Below are 22,783 nucleotides of genomic sequence, written 5' to 3'. Positions count from 1 at the left end.
GGCAACTCCTTTACTTGAACTGCTCTTTTAAGTTGTGGCTGAATCTTTCAGATCAAGCCATTCACCTAAAGTGCTCTCAATCAGACCTTGCTATTTTGTATATCAGGCATCTGCAAACCCACAACTTGGACCATGTTGTCCCTTATCCTGACAACCTTCTCTTTATCATATGAAATATAACCAAGTTATGTTCAGTTTCAAAGTCTTGCTGCCTGCTCTTTGCAGTTATGGTTTGCGGTTCCAGACCTCATCACCTGATGAGATGTCCAAACATCTTTATATTTTACCTTTCTGTTTGTTTGTTTCCAGCTTCTTTCTCAATTTAGAAGGAATTCCTTTACGAGCCACTGAATTATTTTAGAGCTTGCCTTGAAACTTTGCTGTTTATACTAGAAATCCTTAGCTGCTGGTGCCCTCAACCACTCTAACATGTTGAAGTGTTATGCTCATGTATTCATATTTGTTTGCCTGCATCCATCTGCTATCTTTTTGTTTCCTACTGAGATTGTAAATTTTCCTGTGGGAAGGACTGTCTGTTCTGCAACACATCAGAAGGGTTCCTGATCCATTATGTGGTCTAGTAGGTGAAAGAATAAAAGAAATCAGTAAAGTAACAATGGATCAGTGAAATGAGGGGAGTGATTGCAAATGTCATGTTGTAAATACTGTTTTTTAATGGTGCTAACGTTTTTGTAATGCTTATGAGTTTGCACTGTTCTGTTGGTGCTAGACGTTTTTTTTCAAGAACTTGTTAGTTCTTGACTTTTGTCCGCTTGTCTGTCTTTGCTTTTTGAACTATGAACCCAGTTACCTAAATCTAATTGCCTGGCATGTGTTTGTGTGTATGTTTTAGAGGGGGGAAAAAACCAATTATCTGTTTGCTTTGCTCTTTGTGTTGCATGAAGGTATTAGTGGCTACAGTCCTAAGGCAGTGGATTTCACAATGGTGTAGATCTAGAATTTGAGGGAGGGGTCAGCAACAGCAATAGCAATACGGCTTTGAGTTCAGAGAGGTGCATGTTACAGGGTACAAGCTTGTTTCCCCCCTGCCCCCAAATGCTCAAGACTGCACCTTTCTGAAGTTGATATGTTAGTAGGAATAGTAATCTGCTTTCAGCAGTATTAAGATGTTTTTGCAGCCTCGTTAGTTCCCTCAAAAGACTGTCAAAGTCACTAATATATAATGTGGCAATCTCCACATGATACCTATAAAACTTTTTATACCACATGGCCTTGATTTTTTTCATAAGTATTTGCATATGTACAGCTGCACACACATGTGTAGAGTGTGTCCCTCTCAGTGTTTTAGCTGAGTGTGGATAGCTCGGTGCAGTAGCACTCCAAACCTACTCGTTAGTTTCGATCTCTTTTGCTTTCTAGACTAGAACATTACAGAACAACGAACTACCAGAGAATTTAGGTAGCCAGGAGATAGTTACTCTAACCTTGTATATGTACAGGAAACAAAAGCACTATCTTCCAGAAACCTTTTCAGTGCAGACTGGATTCAAATAAAGGTGTTCAATTCATCTGAGGCTTATTCTTTTAAGTAATACACATTATTCGATTATTTTTTGTGTCACTTAGGAACATGATGGTTCCAAGTCCATTAAGATGGTATCTTCTATTACAACTGTGAGCTGGAAGACATTAAGTTTATAATGTTTTGTATCCTGGTTTACAATATCTGTTCGTGAGCGACTTAATTTGTCTGTTGTGGCTAATAGCTTTTGAACCACTGGATTTGTTCAGACCATTTTCATTTGTGTAGACCTCTGAAACTTCAAATTCCTATAGGTTCTAAAGAGGTTATGTTGCTGGATAGAGAAAAAAGAGAGCCAGCAGATGACAAGATGGTTTATAGTCAGTTCTGAGTAGCCATTTAGACATCCATAGGGGACTTCACCTGAAGCAAACAGATCTGTATGAAACTACTGCTCTTGCGGTTAGTTGTGTACGTGTTTTGATAATACACTCCTTAGCATGTAGTAGGCGGGCAAAGACATTCTGCCTTTAAACACAAACCCCCAAACTATGTAAGTTGTTTTCTTTTTATAGATGTGGCAGGATTAAGTTAAATTTTACATCCTTTAACATTAGAGACTATGTTGGAATTTCATGGAGTATGAATGAAATAGAATTTAAATTTTTGTGCTTGGAGGTTAAAGTAGTATGCTTACCACCTATTGTTTTTAAGATGTTCGATCAGTTTTTGCCCCAATTTATTTCTTGTCTTTTACATTCTCTTGTTTTTGCTTATAGGTAAGATTGTGCCAAAACCCAAAGCTTCAACTCAAAAACAGCCCACCTTACATACTTGACATTTTACCTGACACTTATCAACATTTGCGACTTATACTGAGTAAATATGATGACAACCAGAAACTTGCACAACTCAGTGAGAATGAGTATTTTAAAATCTACATTGACAGTCTGATGAAGAAATCTAAACGGGCTATAAGACTCTTCAAAGAAGGAAAGGAAAGAATGTATGAAGAGCAGTCACAGGACAGGTAAGTGAAATATTTAAATATAAAGTAGATTGTCTGGCCTGTCTGCATTCTTAACACTGTTTGTCTGCACCCATTCTGTTTTGACATCTTTAATTATTTAAAGAGCAGAAAACTTAGTGTTTGGATTCATTGACCCTGCAGGTCAGTTCAGTAATTTGCTGGATTTGTTCCATTGTATGCTCTTATCTGTCACTTTGTGACCTTTAAAACCAAGTGCATTTCCTTCATAAAACATTCATTTCATTGTAATTACTTATTCACAGAGCCTTACAATATGTACTTTTTCCTCTGGTAGAGAATGACTGTTACTTGGATTGAGCTTGACCTCCAGTTCCTAAACCTGTGGGAGCCATGATGGATATTGACTTAGAGCTTTCACAAGTCATGAAATGGAACAAAACAATATTCACATTTTTGAGACAGTGTGATGTTAGCATAAGGTGATGATAATGTTAGTTTGGTGCTGAGAAGCCTTTTCAGAAACCTAATGGATTCCTGATTTGCAGTTGTTCAGTTTGAATAACAGGGATTAATATCCACTTTATGTGTGCTCTTGATGGTGAGTGAAGAGGTTTTTAATACTTTATTACACAATATTTTAAAAATAATATTTTAAGAACTTCTGCAAAATCTGCTCTTTTGTTTAGGGAAAGGGGTACTGCAGTGTTGTGGCAACTACTCTGCTATGTGCTATATCTTTACGTCTATTCAACTAAGAGATACAATGCTGTTTCCAAAGTCTTTCCTTTTTGAAGGAGATGGGGGAATTGGGAGATAGAGAGGAAGGGAAGGTGGATTGAAGCCCTGCCGTTGTGTCTGCACCTGAGCTCAGAGACAGGGTTTTCAGTCTACTTTTGGAGCTGGTAGAAAGTATTGGTATCACAGAATGGTTTGGGTTGGAAGGATGTTAAAGATCACCCAGCCCCCTGCCACGGGCAGGGACCCCTCCCCCCAGCCCCGGCTGCTCCCAGCCCTGTCCAGCCTGGCCTTGAGCCCTGCCAGGGATGGGGCACCCACAGCTGCTCCGGGCAGCCTGGGCCAGCACCTCGCCGCTCTTAGTAGGAACAGTGAAATGTCTACTTTCTTGTAAATGTTGCTGCTGTTACATTTGATGTATACATATGTTTCTTCCAGATCTTTATCTATGATTATAGCTGTTCCGCGTACTGTGGTAATCTCCTGTGCTTCATCGGGTGTCTGAAGCTTGCTTCATGTCTAAGGAACTTTTTTTCAAGTATGTAAAGACTGTCCAGTTGTGAACATACTTGAAGCAGTTTTCCTAAGAGGAGCAAAGTATGTTGTTATGACTATTTTAGTGATGAGGAAAGATTGTGATGAATGTTTTTTTGTCTTATGAATTCAGAGAATTCATAAGTATGTAAAGGAGTGTTTTCACTGTAGATGCATGCTTGCCAGAACCCCTGTAAGAATTGTTCAGCACTGAGCCTGTGGATTCTTTTTTTTTTTTTTTTTTGGTATCCCATTTGTTTTATGAACAGAAGTTGTGTGGCAAAGTAAGAAAGAACTTTGAAAGGGCAATTTGACATAAATAGTTGCATTTTGTAAACAGGTTTTATTTTGACTTCCCTATGTTGTATCAAACCCAGATTCACTTATGGTTTTGCTTAGTTTGCAATAAATTAAAGCCAGTTTCAGTGTCACTTTTTCAAAAACACTCTGCTTATACTCTGTACAGTTGGTCATTCAAACAGCGCCTTAGTAACTGTGTCTAGTTGCTGGAGTTGCTTTCCTCTTTCCAGCTACCCGCTTAATTTCCTGCATAAGGATAATGGTGGTGCTACAAGGATGTCTTTTGTGAAGGAAACAGTTTTTGAAAAAGGTGCAGTTAGCATATGTGCTGTCATTTGTTTGGGGCGTTCTTGTGAGATGATTGGAGAGGAGGGATTTTAAAACAAAACATAGTAATGAAGTCAACTGTATCACAATAACCAATTCAGGCTCTCTATATTTGTATTTCAAAAAGTGACAACTATAATAATTTGCTTGACTGATGGAGTTTGAAGTTTGAGGAAAGGAGTAAAATAGAAATATTTTTCCAGTGCTAAAATTCTTAGTTGTGTTTCCTGTACAAACTGCATACAAACAAACAAAAAAAGTTTCAGCAGTTCATGCCTCATGCCATTATCAGTTAAAGTGTACGTCTTTGACTTCAGTCTACCCTCTTTAATCTGCGGGTGATGTTTTTATCTGTATGTGTGTCCTAGTTTAAAGTTGAATGAAGGTATACTTGCTTGCTGAGCCTTATGACTAAGTACTTGTTTGCTCTGCAGCGCTTCAATATACTTAATCACGTGTAATTCTTGGTAAATTGGTAAAAGAAGCTGTAAATTTAATTTGTTTTTAGCTGCTTTGCTTCCAAATATGCCTGCATTAACCCAAGTATGTTATTTGTTAACATTATAATGCAAATGTAGGAGTGATCATTTAAACAAATCTTTATGAAGATGTTTCAAATATTACTGTCAAATTGAAGTGTAGTCAATTTAAAAAAAGGGCAAGCCAAAAGCCTCTCATGTTGACACCTGGCCAGTTTCTGTGGTTTTTAAATCTTACCTTTCTCTTTTGTGTTCTGTTAGTGTCTCTGGTTTCTGGATAAAAGGTCATCGTGAAAAAGAGAAACTGGCTGCATTTAGAAGCATTCCTTATATATGTTTGGTATACTTTTAACCTATTAGGATTATTGAATAATCTTTTAACTTCTATAATGATGGTGCATTTAGGAACCAATGACAGTACACGTGATTTGATTTGACTGATGACACCAAAATTAGTCTGTTGTGAAGAATTTGTCATGAACTTTAGTTGTCAAAGATCCTGTGGGTGAAACAAGATAGTGTGCCAGTCAGATCATGTACGAATGGCTGAAACAAAACACTGTGGCAGTGTTGCCCCCCTACCCTGTGCTCCATGTCAAGCACATATGCTAGCCATTAAAGAGTAGTTGGTGCCGTTATTCTGTACGCTGTAGGATGAATCTTGCTAAACGGAGAAAGTATGGTTTACAAGTTCGTTATATATGAATTGCATCTACCTTCTGGGTATGGTGTCTAGTATAAAATTATGTCCTCTCGTAGTCCTCTTGCTTAATGAGGTAGGAGATGATGTTCAATAAATACTGTAAACTGTACTAGATAGAGGCTGTACAGAAGTTTTCCTATATATGAAATAATTTAAAGATACTTCTTGTCACAGATTTTACCTTTTAAAGCTTTTTAACACAGAATTATTAAAACTAGTGGTTCAGGTACATGTACGCTTAAATCTTTCTATGTCTTTGAGGGTCTGAGTTTGTTTTTTTTTTTCCCCTCACCTTTGTTGTTTATTGTATAGACTGAAGCTGGAAGGCATAATTTCTGTGAAGTCCAAACTTCCTTTTGTCTTGCTGCATTCCAGAAATAGGCATCCAGAAAAAATAAAAACTTTGCAGGCTGGCAGTTTGTTTCAGACAAATATGTGAGCCAGGTGTAGAAATCAATACCATAAGTTACAGTTACAAGACTAGAAAAGGAGTAAAGTGGCGGTGGAGGGATTACATTTGGATTCATTCAAGGTGCTGGACATGGTCTGCAGGGCTTACAGAACCTTTTCTTAGTAATGGAGATGTGTGAGCTTTCCTGTGCTTACCTGTAAATAGTGTCCTTGGAAGAATACGTGTTGAGATGGAACTTCTTTTAATATTGCATGCCTTCTGCTATATACTCTATATATGAGAAGAGGAAAGGTATAAACCCAGGGTGTATACTTATTTTTAATAATCTCTTAAACACTGCTTGGTTCAGCCAAAATTAGTTTGCCACTTGTTTTTAAGTGGCACTGCAGAAGTGGAAGAGGAAGATAAAATGAAAGATGGTTATATCTTAAATAGCGGGCAGTGCAGATTAAGATGGCAAGACGAGAGCTGAGGTGGCTTTGGGCTTGACGTAGAAAGAGGTGTGCATGTTGAGAAAGTCAGAGTCAAGGAGGTCCTTCAAGATGATTGCAGAACTACTCCTGTTCCTGTACAGAAAGTCTTGCTAAGTTCTCTTGTGTATCTGGCCATTTGATATCTTGATTCAATTCTCATATTTCTAGATTTTACAGCTTGATTAATTGTTTTGTTAGTGCAGAATTCCTATATTCTCTTAAGTCTTCTAGTGAGGTCTTATACCTACGGTTCAAGTGGTAGATCAGATTCTCCTTTGTTACTGTTCAAGTTGGTTAGTGGGTTTATAAAGTGTTATGTTTCTCTTCCTTAAGTCTGTGTTGACAACCAAGGTCAGTTAAGGATCCTGAATCAAGTCCTTGAGCTGGCACGTTGAAGTACACAGCATTCTCAGTAGAGACCTTTTTACTGCTGAAATTTCTAGCCCATTCCCTCCTTATTCTGCAAGTACAAACTTGATAAGAAATTATAAGGGTTAGCATCAGGGTGGGCTTCAGTTACGTCAGCTGCAATGCGGAAACAGCATCTTGTGTGCTTCTGTCCTGTGGCGAGAGGTAGTTTACCCTGCTTCTTTGAATTGCCTTATCTTGTACCGCAGCCTCGCTGGTTTATTCACAGGAAGTTAAGAAGTTTATAACTTAGCTAGCTTTGTAACTTGTTTGTGTCTCCGGACAGAGATTTTGTTGATTGAGAGAAGGCTCAGGAAGAGCAAATTCTTAATTCAGGATGATTTTATTTGAACAAGTTAAGATTGTTTTGGCTGACAGACAGAATGTACAGATGAAGAAAAGGATGTTAATGGCTGTTTTTGTAGAGCCAGTTCTGCCTATTGGTTAACATCACATAGGTAAACTCAGTAATTGTTGGATAGTAGGGATGGCAACCTTCACCAAAGTGGGTTAGATTTGTGAACTTGTGGGTGAAAGTTACTGGCTTCTAAGAGTCCTGTGACTTGTCTCATTTTCCAAGCATATCATGTGGTTTTTGGTCTTCAGTAAATTCTGAGCTGAGCAGTTAGGCTATACATACCGTCAGTCTGTTGTCTGGCATGATCTGTAAACCCCTACATTTATGCTATGTCAGCATGTTCTGAAGATCAAATATATTGACTGATTTATTCTAATCTTGCTGAATTTGAGGCAAAGGAATCTCATATTTGTCCTTTCCTCTCTTGTGTTTAATAACCATTTAGATGGTTCCTCCACTGGGTTTTTAGGAAAAAAAAGCTGCCGTGCTCTGCTTAAAAGGCTTGTGGAGTGTTGACTTGTTGCTTGAACTCCTGAGCTGTCCCTAGGAAAAAAGGACACTTTCCTCTTTTGGTGTGTAACCTGTGGCGTGGTAATTGGGAATAGAATGTGGCTACAATACATAGCCTCTAATAAAGGGGCTTCTTCTGAGGAAAAGAGAGTGCATGATGGATTGGATGGGCTAGTATGGGAGAAGGAAATGCAATGAGACTTTTCTTAAGGTTTTAGGTTATAGTGAGAATTTCCACCCTCTTCTCCCCTCCCTGTTCCTTAGATGTGATGTAAAACCAGATGTGAACCAAAACAGCTTCACAAAACCCTTTGGTGTACCTGAACCACATGAGCAATTTACTTCAGTGCAGATTTGGTGAAGCACAAGCCATTTGCTATTTTTGGCTCTAGTCTAAATTAAACAAGGAATGTTATACAAACACACCTTTCAGACAAAGAGATTCTTGTTGAAGAGGGCAGGTGAGAACATGTGGAGGTTACAAATGGTAGGGCAGTGTTATGACAGCTTGTTCTCAACATAAATGCAAACAGACTGTGTGACTGCAGTTGTTTTAAGGCACTATTTAAATTATTACATGTTTTTGATCATCCTCACTAGTTGGGGGAGGGTATTACCAAATGAGAACAAAGGAAGTATTAGTTCCAAAATAACTTAAAGGCAACTATTTAGTCAGATCATAGAGGAAGACAAGGATTTTAAAACCATAAAAGATCCTAAAGGAAAAAAAAATGGCTTGTAAATTCTTATAATTGATTAAATTCTTGATTTGTATCTAGTTGGTAGAAGGGCAGTAATATGTGCACTTTTACTTTTTGCTCTGTTATAAAATCAGACAGCATTTTCTATGTTAGTGCAAGTTCTTTAAGACGTTTTGTTACAAATAATGTGGTGACAGTCACATCTGAGCAGAGCTCAGCTGGTTGTGAGGGAAGATACACAGTCTGATCTCGTTTCACTTTGTATAATCATTTATACCTCTGAAAAGTGTATATGATAATGTTGCCAAATTAAGATGCCATAATATTTATACCCACTTTCCGCAAGTGTGAAAGCTCTCAAAAGTCACAAAGTTAGGGGAATGGGTCCTGCAGGCTTTCCTTGTGTTATATATTAATTTTCTTTGTGATAAACCTAATGACAGTTCTACACGAGGATTATACAGTAAGACTGATGCAATGTCTATACTGACATGGTTTTCTACATTGTTCCGTTTCAGCTTTAGAAGGCAACGCAGGATGACAAAATGAGCTGGGAAGAACAGGTGGTTTTCTGAAAATACAGTGCTCTTGGTCAGAGAGGTCTGGAAATACTTTGTCTGACTTGGCAGTGAGGATGCTAGTACCCGTTTCTGCTTTGTAACAGCTCAGTTTCTCACATCCCTTCACCATAGTTGCCTGCGTGGTCTCCACAGGGAACAGCAACCTTGGCCTGCCTCCACAAGCACAGCTAACTCTATTTAGAGCTATGTTCTTGGGTATGATAAACCCAGCTGATCATATCAAGATAGCAACTTTAGGATCTTCTTGAAGAACAGACAGCACTGACTCCTGTATTTACTGTGTAGAAAGGAAGGCTCTTGTTGTAGACCTGAAGGGATCTTTGATGAAAGATCCCTTTCATATGTGTTCACTTTCATATGTGCAGTTGTTTTTTAGCAAAGTTGGTCTTTACTTTCCTATGTCAGAAGTATTCTATATTCAGTGATTAGGTATTTGTTTTAGGAGTTCAACACAAGCCTTCATGATGGCAGCTACTTACCGTGTGAGAAGAAACACAGAGAAAGCTCTTGGACGGTGTCCATTTTTATGAAATCTATATCTAAATATATAAGCAGATCTAACTTTAATTTCAGTTTATAAAAATAAATAGTTTCCTTTCCATGATGTTGTGTGGTATTGCTTTCTGTTAAAAATTAGAAACATGAAAACAAAAATCTGCCTTTATTCTATAAAGAAATGAAAAGCAATTTAGGAATAATCACATTCAAGTGGTGTACTTGCTGTTTCATTATAAAAGCTCTTTTGCCTGTCTTTGAAAGTAAAGTCAAGTCAGTTTTAAAAACAGATATGCAGCAGTGATAATCCTTTTATCCAAAGAATGTTTGATCAAAAATCAGGCTAGAAGACATGCTTGCTATATATATAAACCTACAGTAAAGAAAGTTTCACTAACCTGTAGAGAGCAGGAAATAACCTTAATCTGAAGTGGGTGAAATTATATGTTTTGATTAACGCAGCTGAAGTTTGAGTTCAGAACAAGGCAGAGAACGAGATACTGATGGAGATGATGATGGGTGGAACTAGCCAGTTCCAGTCATTAAAATGTAGAGTGCAAGAAAGAGATAATTTTACGAAATTTTTAAAGTGTTTTGTGATCATTTGACATAAATAAGTTTCTCTTCCTGTGTTGTTCTTTGCTTCAATATTTAAAAAAGTTAACTTAAGTCACCTTTAAAATGGCACAAAAGAATATAATTATTTAGCAGTTTGCATACAGAGTACCTTCTGTGCTTGGGCTTTTTTTATCTGGCTGCATATTCTCAAGTTAACTTTAGTATTAGTATCTAATCTGTGAAGACAATTCATGCTCTAGGGTGAGGCACAGATTTAATATTGTTAATTGATATTGGAGGAACAAGGGTTTTTTGTTAAAAAAATAGGTTTGCTGTTGTCTGCACAAAACAGTTTTGCTACTGGTAAGATTAGTATGTTGGTGTGTTTCTTTTCTTTCATATTGTACAGTTCCAAATAGTTTAACAGCATGTTCTCTGAGAGCTAACCTAGCAATATTGTTTGCTTGATTTGAAAGAAAATGTTGTATAAAAGACTGCACAATTAATGCAACTATTAAAAAAAAAAAAATTCAAACAGGAGAAATAGCACACAGAAAGGACTGACAGTAAATTGTGTGTGTAAAGAAGCACAGTTTAACACATGTAATGGAAACATTAACATCTTAAATGGAAAAAGAAACCTGTAAGTGATCCTATATGAGGAATAAAGCTTCCTGAGCAAGCAACTGGGTGACTGTCATCAGTATCTTGTTTGTAAGTATATGTAAATTAATAATAAATTTTGAATTTTTCTGTTTTGATGCAACCAAGATAAAGCTAAAGGATTTATTACTGAAAGGATTTTGTATTTCTCTCTAGCATATGATAAAACATTGCTCAGTTTCACCAGTTTGCTCAGATTTCGCATGTCAGAACTATAAAGCCTGTCCTGTTCTGTAATGGAAGATCTGTAATGGTTCATTACATTGTGTGATGTGAAATACATATTGAGGAATATATTGACTTTATACTTGCAAAGATCTTGACACTTAAGAAAACTGGTGAACAAATAATTAGTTATGTTTGTCCATTTCAGTAACACTTGATCATAATAATTATGACCTCACTGTTTTTCTGGTATGTCTGATACAAATGTAGGTTTAAATGTATTGCTTCCTAATGTGGTATAACACAGTGAACTGAAGGGGAAACATAAAAGTAGCAGATATGTAAGAAACATTTTTGGGGTATATGGTGAAAGATTATAACCAGTGGTTACACATTGATTGAGCTAAACCCAATTTCTGCGTGGGTAAGGTTGTTGTGGTCTCTCCATAAAAGGATCTATTATAAGGGGACTTCAGTATTTCATTTATTCTTGAATGGTCAGACAGCACAGATGTAATTTCAGTATAATATCTCATGCGTCGTATATATGGAGACTCCACTGGGAACTTGCACAGCCCACCTGATGAATTAGTCTTTTACTGTTATTAATCGATCTTTCACAAGCTCTGTGAATGTGTAGTGGGAGAAAAATGTTGAGTAAAGTAATTAAATAACTTTTTTCCTCTATTTGATACCATTGTGGGAGAGTTCACAAAACATTGTCTCGCTTTCCTCCAAGATAAAATAGTGAAACTATATGGCTTTGATTTGAAGCAACATTGAACAGGAAGATTATTCCTATTTTATGTAGCAAAAATGTATATGAAGATTGACTTATTCCACAGTTCTTTAATGAAACTGTCACTAGGCACAGAGCCTTAATTTGTTCTGTCTGTGCAAAATTCACAACCATATCTGATTTTAAGTATTAGACCCAGCTTTGCATCTACCTTCCATAATGCAAATGTGTCTCCTGATAGGGAAGAATACTGAATAGTAAGCTATGGAAGTCTTAACAGTACCTGATTAATTACTATTTTTCCTCTTGAGCTCAAACCCAAAGTATTGCACAACATCTGTTTGTATTGATATGACAGAGAGGGACAATATCCATAGATTCTCTCAGAGTGCTTGGCATGTTGCGGGATTGGGTTGGACCCTGGGTACTAGTGGCAGAAAGAAAAGGATCCATGGACTTGTTTGTGAGTAAAATAAATGTCTTTTACAGAGACTGATGAGTTAGATCTGGGGCCCAGTGCTGACTTTTATTTCCTAGTATCTGTTGACTAACTTGTTCAAAGAACTGAAATTTGCATAGTTGTTAGAAAATCTGTGGCCACTCACTGCCTTACGTAGAGGATTATTCTGTAAGAAATTCTAGTTTTGCATACACTAAGAATAAACCCCCCCCACATTTTAATAAGCTTAATTTATTTCTGGGTTTGTGTGCTGGGCCTTAGTGATATCCTAAAGGCTTTTGCTAACCTCTTTATTTGTCCTGAAAAAAAACCCCAAACACCTTTGTTACGTTTGTATCAGAAATATTATTGCCTTTTTAAGAGTAAGTTTATTTGTTAGTTATCAGTCTTAAAATAGGACATTTTGGGCAATACTGTATGTTTTTAAAAATGACTACATGAGAAGGATTTGCCTCTCATTACAAGTTAAAGGGCATTAATGCAAGACAGACAAACTTTAGCATCTGTTTTCAAATTGTTCCAATGGAAAATGGTCCTTAGCCAACAGAATATTCTGTGAACTCATATCAGAGTTGATTCTGGGTCATGAATGTCTGTCATGGGGTGTGTGAAATGCAGGGTCAGTAATAAAACATCTTGTACCTAAGAACAATGTTTAATTTATTTTAAAAGGAGTCATTAATTGGTGAGACCTCAGAGGTGCATATCAAAGAGCAGACATTTAATTCTAACTACTCTCTAGTAGGAGAGTGTGTAAAGATGAAGAGAAACACCTGCAGATTTGATCAAGTCAATATTTTAAACAGTTTATAGGGCTACAGATGATTAGTCATACATAACTTTTAAAAATTAAGTTATTGTATTACTAGATTACTTAGGTTTTAATATCAAACTCCCTGCACATTGTTCTTATTTTTGGGGAATGCTGAGTTTTGACAGAAGAAAATTCAACAATTTGTTTAAACTCGGAGTTGTAAGTTTCTGCCAATATGGTATGTAAGCCTTCTATCGGCACACTTAGCATAGAGCTGTGTGTATTTATTGCTCTCTAAATGTTGTGCATATTTAAAGAAGGTATAATGCAATGAGCAGAGCCTGAAAACATTTCTGTTTGTTGTTGTTCCAGTATACAGACTGCTGTGAAAATTCTGAAGCAGATGTTGATGTCGCAGAACTTGAACCTGTGCTCCAACTATTGTCATTAAAAGTGATGACAATCTGTGTTAAGAACGTATGCTTGCCTGATACCAGCAATAAAGGAGATGTCTGTGTTATGATGTAACTCATTTTTATTTTTTTTTATTATTTTCAAGTATTTGTTTTTAAAATATTAGGAAAAAAACCCTGGTGTTTTTGTAATGAAATATTGTCCTAACTTTTAGCTTTGAAACACTAACATCTGAAAAGTGCCTTTTCAGTTGCTGGGTCGTCTTGGTAATGCGAAATGGATCATAATTAATAGGCTGTATTGGGGTTTTGTTTTAGAACAGAGACTTTGGACACCTGTGCTTTAGTTAGGTTACTCTTTACTGGTTACCTCAGTCATCAAAGGTTACTTAGGTCCAAGTATTATGCCATTTAATACGCAGTACAGCGCTTTCAGGTTTTCCTAGAATAAAGAGTAGTATTTAGGGTTCTAGCCTTTTTGGCTTTAGTAGCAGAGTAATGGTGGATGACAGGAGTGCTGGTAAAGGGTGGTGTCTGTTCTAACTTCATATTAATTTTTAATCCATTTCATAACTGCATCTTACCGACAGCTCATTCCCAGTGGCCAATACTTGGTGTTTTTACATCATACAATGATAGATGTTCTGTGCAGCAGTTGGAAGAATACAGAAGATGTGGCAGATATAGCCAATTGTTTTTTGTCTAGCTGAGAAAGTCATGTGTCAGCAGGCTGAAGTCCTCTCCCCTGTACTCTTGTTAAAATGGGCTTCTTTAGGATAGTGTACTGGAAGACCATATGGTATTGTCTTGTTCAGAACTCTGCATATGCTTTTTACTCCTTAATTCATAGCTCTAGCAAATACACAAAGATTCAAAGAAAAAAAAAAAGTATGTGACATCCTGTGCATGTGTTTCCTTTTACTGTTAATCCCCATAATGAATGCCCTATGAGGAATGGGGCTCTAATCACTTGCAGAGCACAGTAATGTAAAAAGACAGTGCTCATCTGGGAGGTGTTCAGGAGTATGGATCACTGGTGACCCAGTTGGTACGCAGCTGTCTTCCAGTCTATGCATGTGTGATTTCATTAACTACATGCATATCTGTCTGACAGGCTGGTAATGATTGTCTAGAAGGAACCTTGCCTTATGAAGTTATCTAAGTGCCACTGAGAAAGAGTTGTTTGTTTCCCCCCATTTTCCCACTTCCATTGAGGGGAGAATAAAAAAGGGCTAAGGAAGATGTTCTGTGAGGGTGAGGATCATGGGTCCCAGGCAGTCACTTAGAAATAATCTTTAATGAAGCCCAATGCCAGGAAGAGACATGTTTGAACACGACACAGCAGATTTTTAGAGGCTTAAAGGAGGTGTCGGTACAAAATGCTCTTCTGAAAGGGCTGAGGGTTTTGAACAGTCTTTGTTTGTGCTGTGTGAATTCAGTGCTATGATGCTCAGCTGTAATGGGCAGCATAAAAGATAAATGTAGTTTGATAGTATATTAAAATGTCTTTTGAAATGAACTTAGAGGACAGACTGTTGAGTATTTGTTTTAAAAACCAGCCCTGTATTAAATCTGTGATTTCTGGGAATGCAGTTTGTTATTGGAGCGGTTGACTGAAAGGCATTTTGACATACTTTCTTGTAACCTGTAAGCTCAACGCACCCAGCTTCTGGAAAGGTGATAGCTAGGGAAGAAATGAATAGCTCAAATGTTAGAGAAATAAATTAGCTTATGTTTACATAACATAAACACAGCAACAAAAGGACAACACCCACCTCCCAGTATCTGTCCTAACATGGTGAAAGTTATCTAGTGGGTAAATCCTTCCAATGTAATGGAACAGAAGAATCATAGCAGTTGGAGGCTGAATTTATGAACAGCAGTCAGGGGAAAAAAAGGTGTAAATATACTGTTCTTTTATTTACACTTCTTTTTCAGGTAATCCTCTACGCCACAGCAAGTCTTTCCAAGGCAGCCTTTCCTTGGGTGATTATTTGTTCCCACTTCTTTTCAGCCTGTTAAGGAGTTCTGACTGCCTTACGCTTGATATGCATAAATGAGCTGGGGAGGGACAATGACAAGCAAGCCTTACAGTGAAGTCAATGATTAGCTTTGAAGACATTGTTTTAAGGTGTGTGTGTGTATTCATGGAGGTGGTATTTAAGATACCTGTCATATAAACAGGAGGCAGAATAGCCATCCCTGGGACCTTGTGTATGGGTTACAGTTGCCAAGAGAAGAAAATTTTTCAAAGGACATGTCATGTCGTACTTTACCCTGTACATTTATGCTTGGAAGCTCCTACAGCTTTCCTGTGTGGTGGCTGTTGTGTTTGTTTTTAAAAGCTTAGCTAATAACCTGGTGTGAAAGAAAACAGAAAGGTAATGCTAATTTTAGTACACTCCCATATACTCTGTTCCTGGTTTTTCAGTTTGCTTTATGTAGCAGCAGATGGTCCATCCATTGTTTCATTATTCTTCTGGGAGTCTGACCCTCTATAATGGGTGTGTGCATGCTTTAGCAAAAGCAGGACTACTAAAATAAGTCGTTTTGTAAGGGTTGCAACTCAATATATTAAACTGTGTTGATGACCTCAAAAGTTCTAGCTCTTCAAGATTTGTTTTCATTTAAATGCTTAATGTTGTGTTTAAGTTCTGTCAACAAGGTGGGTTTTTTTTTGTTTGAGTATCAAGGGTAGTTTTGATTCAAAAGGATTGTTCACTGTCATAAGCACCGTTTTGTGAAACGGCATAATTTTACCATATGCCTTGGGTTTCGTTTGACATACTATGAATAAGCAGGATGAGTGCTTTCAAAGAGGCATTCCTGCTGTCCCACATCAACCATGTGGGCTTTCAGTTAAGCTTCCCAGGAAGACAGCAACATATGTGTACACAATGTGCGTATTATATTGGCGCCCACTCACAGTGTTAAAGATGTGTCAGCATTTCCAGAATAATTCTCTATTTTAAGAGCCTTGTTTTAGCCTGCGTATGAAAGTTGTCTCTGTGTTGGAACTTTACACACAGCCTCAGCCATTGTAGTTTTCAAGTGTCTGTTTTTACCAGGTGAACGTGAGATGAATTAAATTAACATGTGCACATTGAAGATTTCTAGAGGCATGGTGTCATGATAGACACTTATTTTTTTTTTTTTAACTCTGAAGCAGTACCTTACTGCTAAGTGAACTGAAGCTATAGTGGATGCCACTATGTTTGAAGAATTGTAAGATTTTTTTTTTTTAGTAAGATAAGGTGGCCTTGTGCTTAGTGTTGTGACTGTTGCCTGGTCTAAAAAGCGATGATGTTTTTCTAATGATTACATTTGAATATGAGGAACTTCTAGTTTTGCTCAATTTCTTTTGGCTGATTGAGGTTCTTTCTGTCATTGTAATAGCCTGGAATTAATTGATGTCTCCCTTAAATGTCATATTCGTCTTTTTCTGTGTATTTTATGTCTGTGGCAGGTTTCCTTGTATTTAAACAGTGTTCTCTCAAACTGTAATGCTTTTTTCGATAGAAGCCTTTCTCTAATCCAAAAGCCATCTAGTTTAATACATGCAGCAGGGCAAACCCTGTGGCAGCACGTGCTGGTTCTGTGGTGTGTGGGTGGCTGTGGAGGAACAGAGTTCAGGCTGGATTTTGAAATCACTTCTAACATTTAGTTTACATGCTTAAACAGTAACTTGTTATTGTAGTTCCAAAAACTGCACGCTGTAACCAAAATATTGTTGTCTTAAAAGCCTGGGATTTACTTACGTGTATTTATAATTGCTGGACAGCAGTTTTATTGTGGATGGATATGGTTTCAGCCCTGTTTGGTTGATCGCCATCTAAAAGCCTCCATCTAAATGGCAGGTGGGTTTGTAGGTAGGCTTGTGCGTGAGCAACAGCAGGCCAGCCTGCAGTTTGGAGATAAGCAAATCAAGGTTCTTCCATATTTTGAAATCCAAGTTGAGAGCTGACGCCCCTGGAAAGAGATCCCCTGTGTATCGCTGACAGGAAAGCTGGGCGGGTGGGACGTTCCTGTAAAAACAGGGCTGTCGTGCACTCTGCTGGCCCTGTTGGGACATCCACGGAGGTGGTCCCACGTTTCTGCCGTGGTGGATTTTCCTTCTAGTTACTGTTTTATGTGGAATGAATCCTACTCGTGGCTTGCTTGAACCTCTTGAGAGGAACAAAATGTGCAATATATCAGTTAATATGTGTAGCGACAGCAAATATGCAGATTACTGACATTTTATTTAGTTTGTGTGCCTCCCTTGGGAAGCAGCAATAAATATCAATACCCATTGCAAAGGAATATCGGATCGACAGCAATGTGAGATTTCCTGTTTCTCTTCTGAACCCTCTTAAAGACATGCTTAACCAACCAACCAAAAGAACTCCCCGAACTTCAGAGAATTTTCTCGAACCTGAAAATTTGACTACAAAGAACAGTGAGCCTAGATGTTGCAAGAGCTTAGCCTCCTCTGTGAGGTGGAGAGGCTAAATCCTGAAGCAAACAGTAGTGTAAGTTTTTGGCCCCTTTTGTTTTTGTTTTTTTTTTTCTGAGGTTGCAGAAGGAAGAATGATCTACGCGATGGCCTGGACCTGGATGTAACGAGGTAGCCAGCAGAGCTCTCAGCGCATCACTGTGTGGGGTACACAGTCCAACTGCCCTTCCAATTAGATGAATCATTGTAGTCAGAGTTCCTTTCAGTGTTAGTCCAAGAAAACTGCATGGCTGTAGTGTACTCACTAAGGTGTCAAATCTTGTGTAAAGCTCTAATTTGGAGTGCAATGAATATGCGTAGATGGTCAGAAGTCCTGTGTTCTGCAGTAAATACCTTTGCAGGATGGTGGTCATAAATGTCATTGGAAGATTCAGGTAGCCTCTGTCATGATTTTCTCTGTCTGCAAAATTAGATCGTTTACTTTATTTATTCATGTCTATAAGTGCTTCTAACTTTTTAACATTGGACCACACTGATGTTTGACTAAATTGTAATGTCTGATGCCTGCGCTCGTTTGTAGATGTTTCCCCTGAATGCTCCACATTGAAGATGGAAGCAATTCTACACAAACCTCAGACAAAATCAAAATTCCTTCTAGGCCTTTATTCTTTAAGATACCATCTAACAATATTGGAACAGTGATGGATGCGTATGCCAGTCTGTGAGTGTTTGAAAAGATTCTGGGAGTTTGACAGTTATTTAAATTCCATATAGATTTGATTCTACTTAACAAATGGTACTTGATAACATACTGGGTTTGTGTATCCTCCTGGCTTTTTTAATGAAGACCATACATTTTCTGGATTTAATATTGCAAAAATACTTTTTATTTACAACAGCATACTCCATTTGGGTGTAACTACCTGGATGGTAAAATACATACCCAATGTGATAACAAAGAAAAAAAGGTGTTCAAGTAGCCTTGGATTAGTCATATTTCTTATTTTACTATTACTTTCATTTCTGTAGAAGTCCTGTGTGCCCTGGAGCTCCCATTGGAACGGTTCTGCCTCATTTCCATGATTAGCCTTCCCTCCCCACCGCAGTGTGGCTAAAATGTCCCCAGGGTTTCTTCTTCCACAAGGCTTGATTCCCCTGTGAATTTAGGATGAATGTATGGCCTCCTGGGAAGGAAGAATAATATAGTCAGCAAATACGGCTATCCATGACTGCAGCGTGATAACAGTTTTACACTGGCAGTTGAGTTTTTACATACTCTTTAGCTTATCCTGGAGAGAAATAGGTAGTACTAATGCTGTCTCATCAAGGACTATTCAAATGCATTTAAGTCGATACTCTTTCATCTTTGAATAATTAAAATACATTTCTATTTTGCTAGTCTGGCAAGTGTTCACCAGACCTTCACAGAAAGCTTACTTTATTCTTTTTGATGTCATTTATATTTGAGTGACAGTTTTATTTGTATAGTACTTTACCTTTGCAAAGTGGTGTTACAAAGGGTAGTTGGATTTTTATGTTGTGAAAGATATTTTTTTTTTAAACAGCCACACTCCAGCTTTTTAACTTAGATACTTGATTGCTCTGGGAGTTTTGCTGTGCTTCTTAGTTCAATATGTGCCCTGTCTAGTATGATTTGTTTGGAGAAATCTGCAAATGAGCCACTAGAGAATAGCTACCTGATGCAGCCTAAATTTATGTTTTCAGAATTAAATAGCAGAAACCTTTTCTCACTGCTCTGGTCATAAGAGCTTCAAATTGATGTGGGATTTTATTTGTAAAGTGTGGGACAAAGCAATATCAAGGAGATGAGTGCTAAAACCCACCAGTTTACTTCTACTCCTCTATAAGTAAGTGGACTGAATTTGGTGCAGTCAGTCGGGATATATTACATTTGGCTTTGTGCTGCTCTTGTGAATCACAGTTTTAAAGTGTGTTGGGTACGGCCAGAGAGGGGAATGTAAAAGCTTGCAGGGGCAGAGTGAAAGAGGGGAAGAATACATGAATTCCTGGCTGACCCACACCTGAATCTGATGACTTTGTGGCCCGTGACTTTTTGGCAAAAACAGTAGATGTGAACAGCATTATTCTGTTTTCTGTAATAAGGTTATACATATAGTAGGCAATTATCAGGTTTTTTTAGTTTGTATAAAAGCAAGTCACTCCTCAGATTCCCTTCTCCCTGAACCTCTTTTTATGGATTGAGGCTCAGTCGTTTAGAATAGTTTATCAAATTTATTAACATAGTTCACAAGGAGAACACGTGAAATGCTGTCTTTGTGACTGGATGTGTCTTAATTCCCCCGTGCTATATGTGACCTTAGCATTTTGTTACTGAAAAATCATCATTCACAGTCAATAGCTCTCCAAGGAGGGTGTCAGTGTGTGTAATTTAATTTGGTTCCATTTGGCTTATGGTATCTATTTAATCTGGAATTTGTGGGTAGATTTGAGGATGAACAAAGTTTATCCACCTCTGTTAAGTCAAAGGCAGTTGAAGGTTTTAATGTTCTTCGCAGTGAAGAACTAAATAAGATTTATTAGGCAGCTGAATATCTATGCAAATCTAATTTACCCACCAGAAAAGTTCTAATTTGTCATGTGTTCTGTTTTAACTTAAGTGCTGTGGTTTCATTTTCTCTGTCCCACACTGCAAGTTTTAAGGGGAATGCTGGGCAATGGTTGTCCAGAAATCTTGTGGGGAGTGAGATCCTGCTCTTCCAGACTGCTGACTCTGGTGCTGCTGCTATTTTTCGGTCCAAAGGCTGTTTGTTACTAGCGCATGCTTCTGGAAGTCGCTGCATCTTCTGGTTTGCAGGATGAAATACACGTGTTTTCAGAGTAAAGACCTCAGTAACATACCTGAAGAACGTACGCGTCACAATCTGGCAACACACGCTTTTGCTCCTTTGAAAGGTGGTGTTATGTCAGTGCATTTGAATTAGCAAAGTTCTGCTCTGTCTGTAATATTGGCTGGGAGGTTATATTAAGGATGTAAGAAGTTGAGCTTTTGCTTCACACACACACACACACACCCACACACACCCCTCCCCCCCTGAACTGTTTTGTGTTGGAGGGTGTGGGGAAATCACCCCAGCTAACACAAATATTCATAATAGCGAGCTGTGTTCTACAGTTCTTGGTTGATATTACTTATCTCACTGATGGAGATGCAGTTGCTCTAAATTTTAAAATTTGACTTAGCAAAATAATTTTCTAGACTAAAGAAAACCCAAACCTCTCCTGTTTAAACCTTGCATAATTATTTTAATAATAAGTTTATATGAGGATTTTTAATGCATATCAGTTACGTACATTTTGTGTTCCCATCTAAAACTTGACCAAAGATAAATGCATATGCAGATTAAGTTTTTTAAAGAGTATCTTTTGCATTGTATGCCTGAAAGTTGATACATGATCATATCTAGTTGTGTTCAACACGTAGACGAGGATTCCGAAACATTTGATTCCCACCCTCAGCCCCCAGTGGTTGATATATATGGCACAAGGGGCCACCTGTTAGTGTTATGGGTCAAATAAGTAGAAGTGGGATTTTAGGCATATTCCTAGCTTCTGTACAGTGTTTAATTCTTAATCTAAACGCATTTTTGTTTGTTTGTGTTTTTTTTTTTTTTTTTCCTAAGTAGAAGTTTTGGAAACTGAGATTCAAAAAGGTGTGAAAGTACTTCTGCTAGGATCATGTGGCTTGTTCTTTGCAGTGCCAGCAACAGGGTCTCCAGGTCTTCAGACTCCTGCTTCGATTTCTTTATTACTGTATCATGCCAAATATTTTGCTGCTTCCATATTTTGATTAGAACGAGAGGATACGTAAGGAGATAACTGACTTTACTGAACTCTTTTAAGATCTAAGGATTTGCTGTAAGACAAGGACGATCTTTCCTGGAGTAATAGCACATTAGATGTAGAATTACTTGGCCAGTTTTCTTTTCTTGTGCATGGTCGCCAAGCTGGATTAATAACGCTTTAGACATTGCGTGGCATCATATGTACACATAGTGGGTATAATGAATAATAGTGAAACCACAGTGCATAACTAAACTTCCACAAAAAGTTAGATTTTTCTGGTTTTGTTTCTTGGAACAGAGAAAGGCTAAGTGGACTTAATCAGTCCTGAGCATTTAACTGCTTGAAAACAGAATAAACTTAGTATCTGCTATGGTAACTAGAAATAGATCATTTTGGAGTTAATTATATGTAGTAGAAGTAAGTAATGTAATTATGTTTTGTGATAGCATGTGAAAAAGGTGCCAAGTTGAGCAATAGGGGTTAATGGCTCATTCATGACAACCTATATTCATGTTACTGCTCTTACATCTGAATATTCAAATGTCTATGAAGGAGTGAAGGTTTTAAAACTAAATTGAATAGGCTTTGATTTTTATTTTTTTTTAGTGGTGTAATTTTCATTTCCAAAGGTCAGGCTGAATTTTGTCTTCAGCAGTACTGAATGAAGAAATGTTGTTCTCAAGAATTACCTTGCCTTGAGTACAGAAATGGTTCTCCCTGCACCAGCGGCTGTCGCTGCACCTGCCTGAGCATCTCTGTTTTCAGGGGAAAAACAGAAACAGCTGGACCACGGTTCCTGAACAGACAGTACTACAGACAGCTGGGGATACGCAGAAATTAGTTTCAAACCTTGATTCACACAGCTTCTGAGTTGGATCTCATGGGAATCTTACTCCTTTTTGAGTCAATATCCATCTAGTTACTTTTCTATAATGGGAATTCAGTCTCTTTCTGAAAAAGTGGTTGTTAGTAGTGTCAGGGAGTCAGCTCTTCGATGTCACATCTTGTCATGCTTTAATTGCCAGTGGATGTGCTGATCTTAGGACCTGCTTGACTGAGAATCAGAATGGGTGAGGTTGGATGGGACTTCTGAAGATCATTATGTTCAACCCCTCTGCTCAGGCAGGGCCACCTGCAGCCAGTTGCCCAGGCACTAGTTTGGGGCAGGGGGAGGAAAGGGGAAAAGGGGGGACTGCGGGGGTGGGTTAAAAAAAAAAAAAAAAAAGAAAGAAAACAATTTGTTTTCTTCAAAAGTTTGGGGGAAGGTCCATCTCTTGTCTT

The 22,783-nt window shown here is 37.9% G+C and overlaps 1 protein-coding gene across 4 annotated transcripts in view; it reads left to right on the top strand.

Moving 5' to 3' along the window:
• CBLB (Cbl proto-oncogene B) overlaps positions 1-22,783 on the top strand; it is a 133,518-nt gene that overhangs the window by 7,838 nt on the left and 102,897 nt on the right. For all 4 annotated transcript variants that reach the window (XM_055801734.1, XM_055801735.1, XM_055801733.1 and 1 more), the window contains exon 3: positions 2,263-2,513. In XM_055801734.1, the coding sequence (XP_055657709.1) occupies positions 2,263-2,513 (251 nt within the window). The remainder of the gene's footprint in view (positions 1-2,262; positions 2,514-22,783) is intronic.

This window comes from Falco peregrinus, chromosome 4 (genome assembly GCF_023634155.1).
Source record: "Falco peregrinus isolate bFalPer1 chromosome 4, bFalPer1.pri, whole genome shotgun sequence".
Lineage (NCBI taxonomy): Eukaryota > Metazoa > Chordata > Aves > Falconiformes > Falconidae > Falco > Falco peregrinus.
The sequence above is the reverse complement of the archived record's forward strand: the minus strand, read 5'-3'. Positions and strand labels throughout refer to the sequence as shown.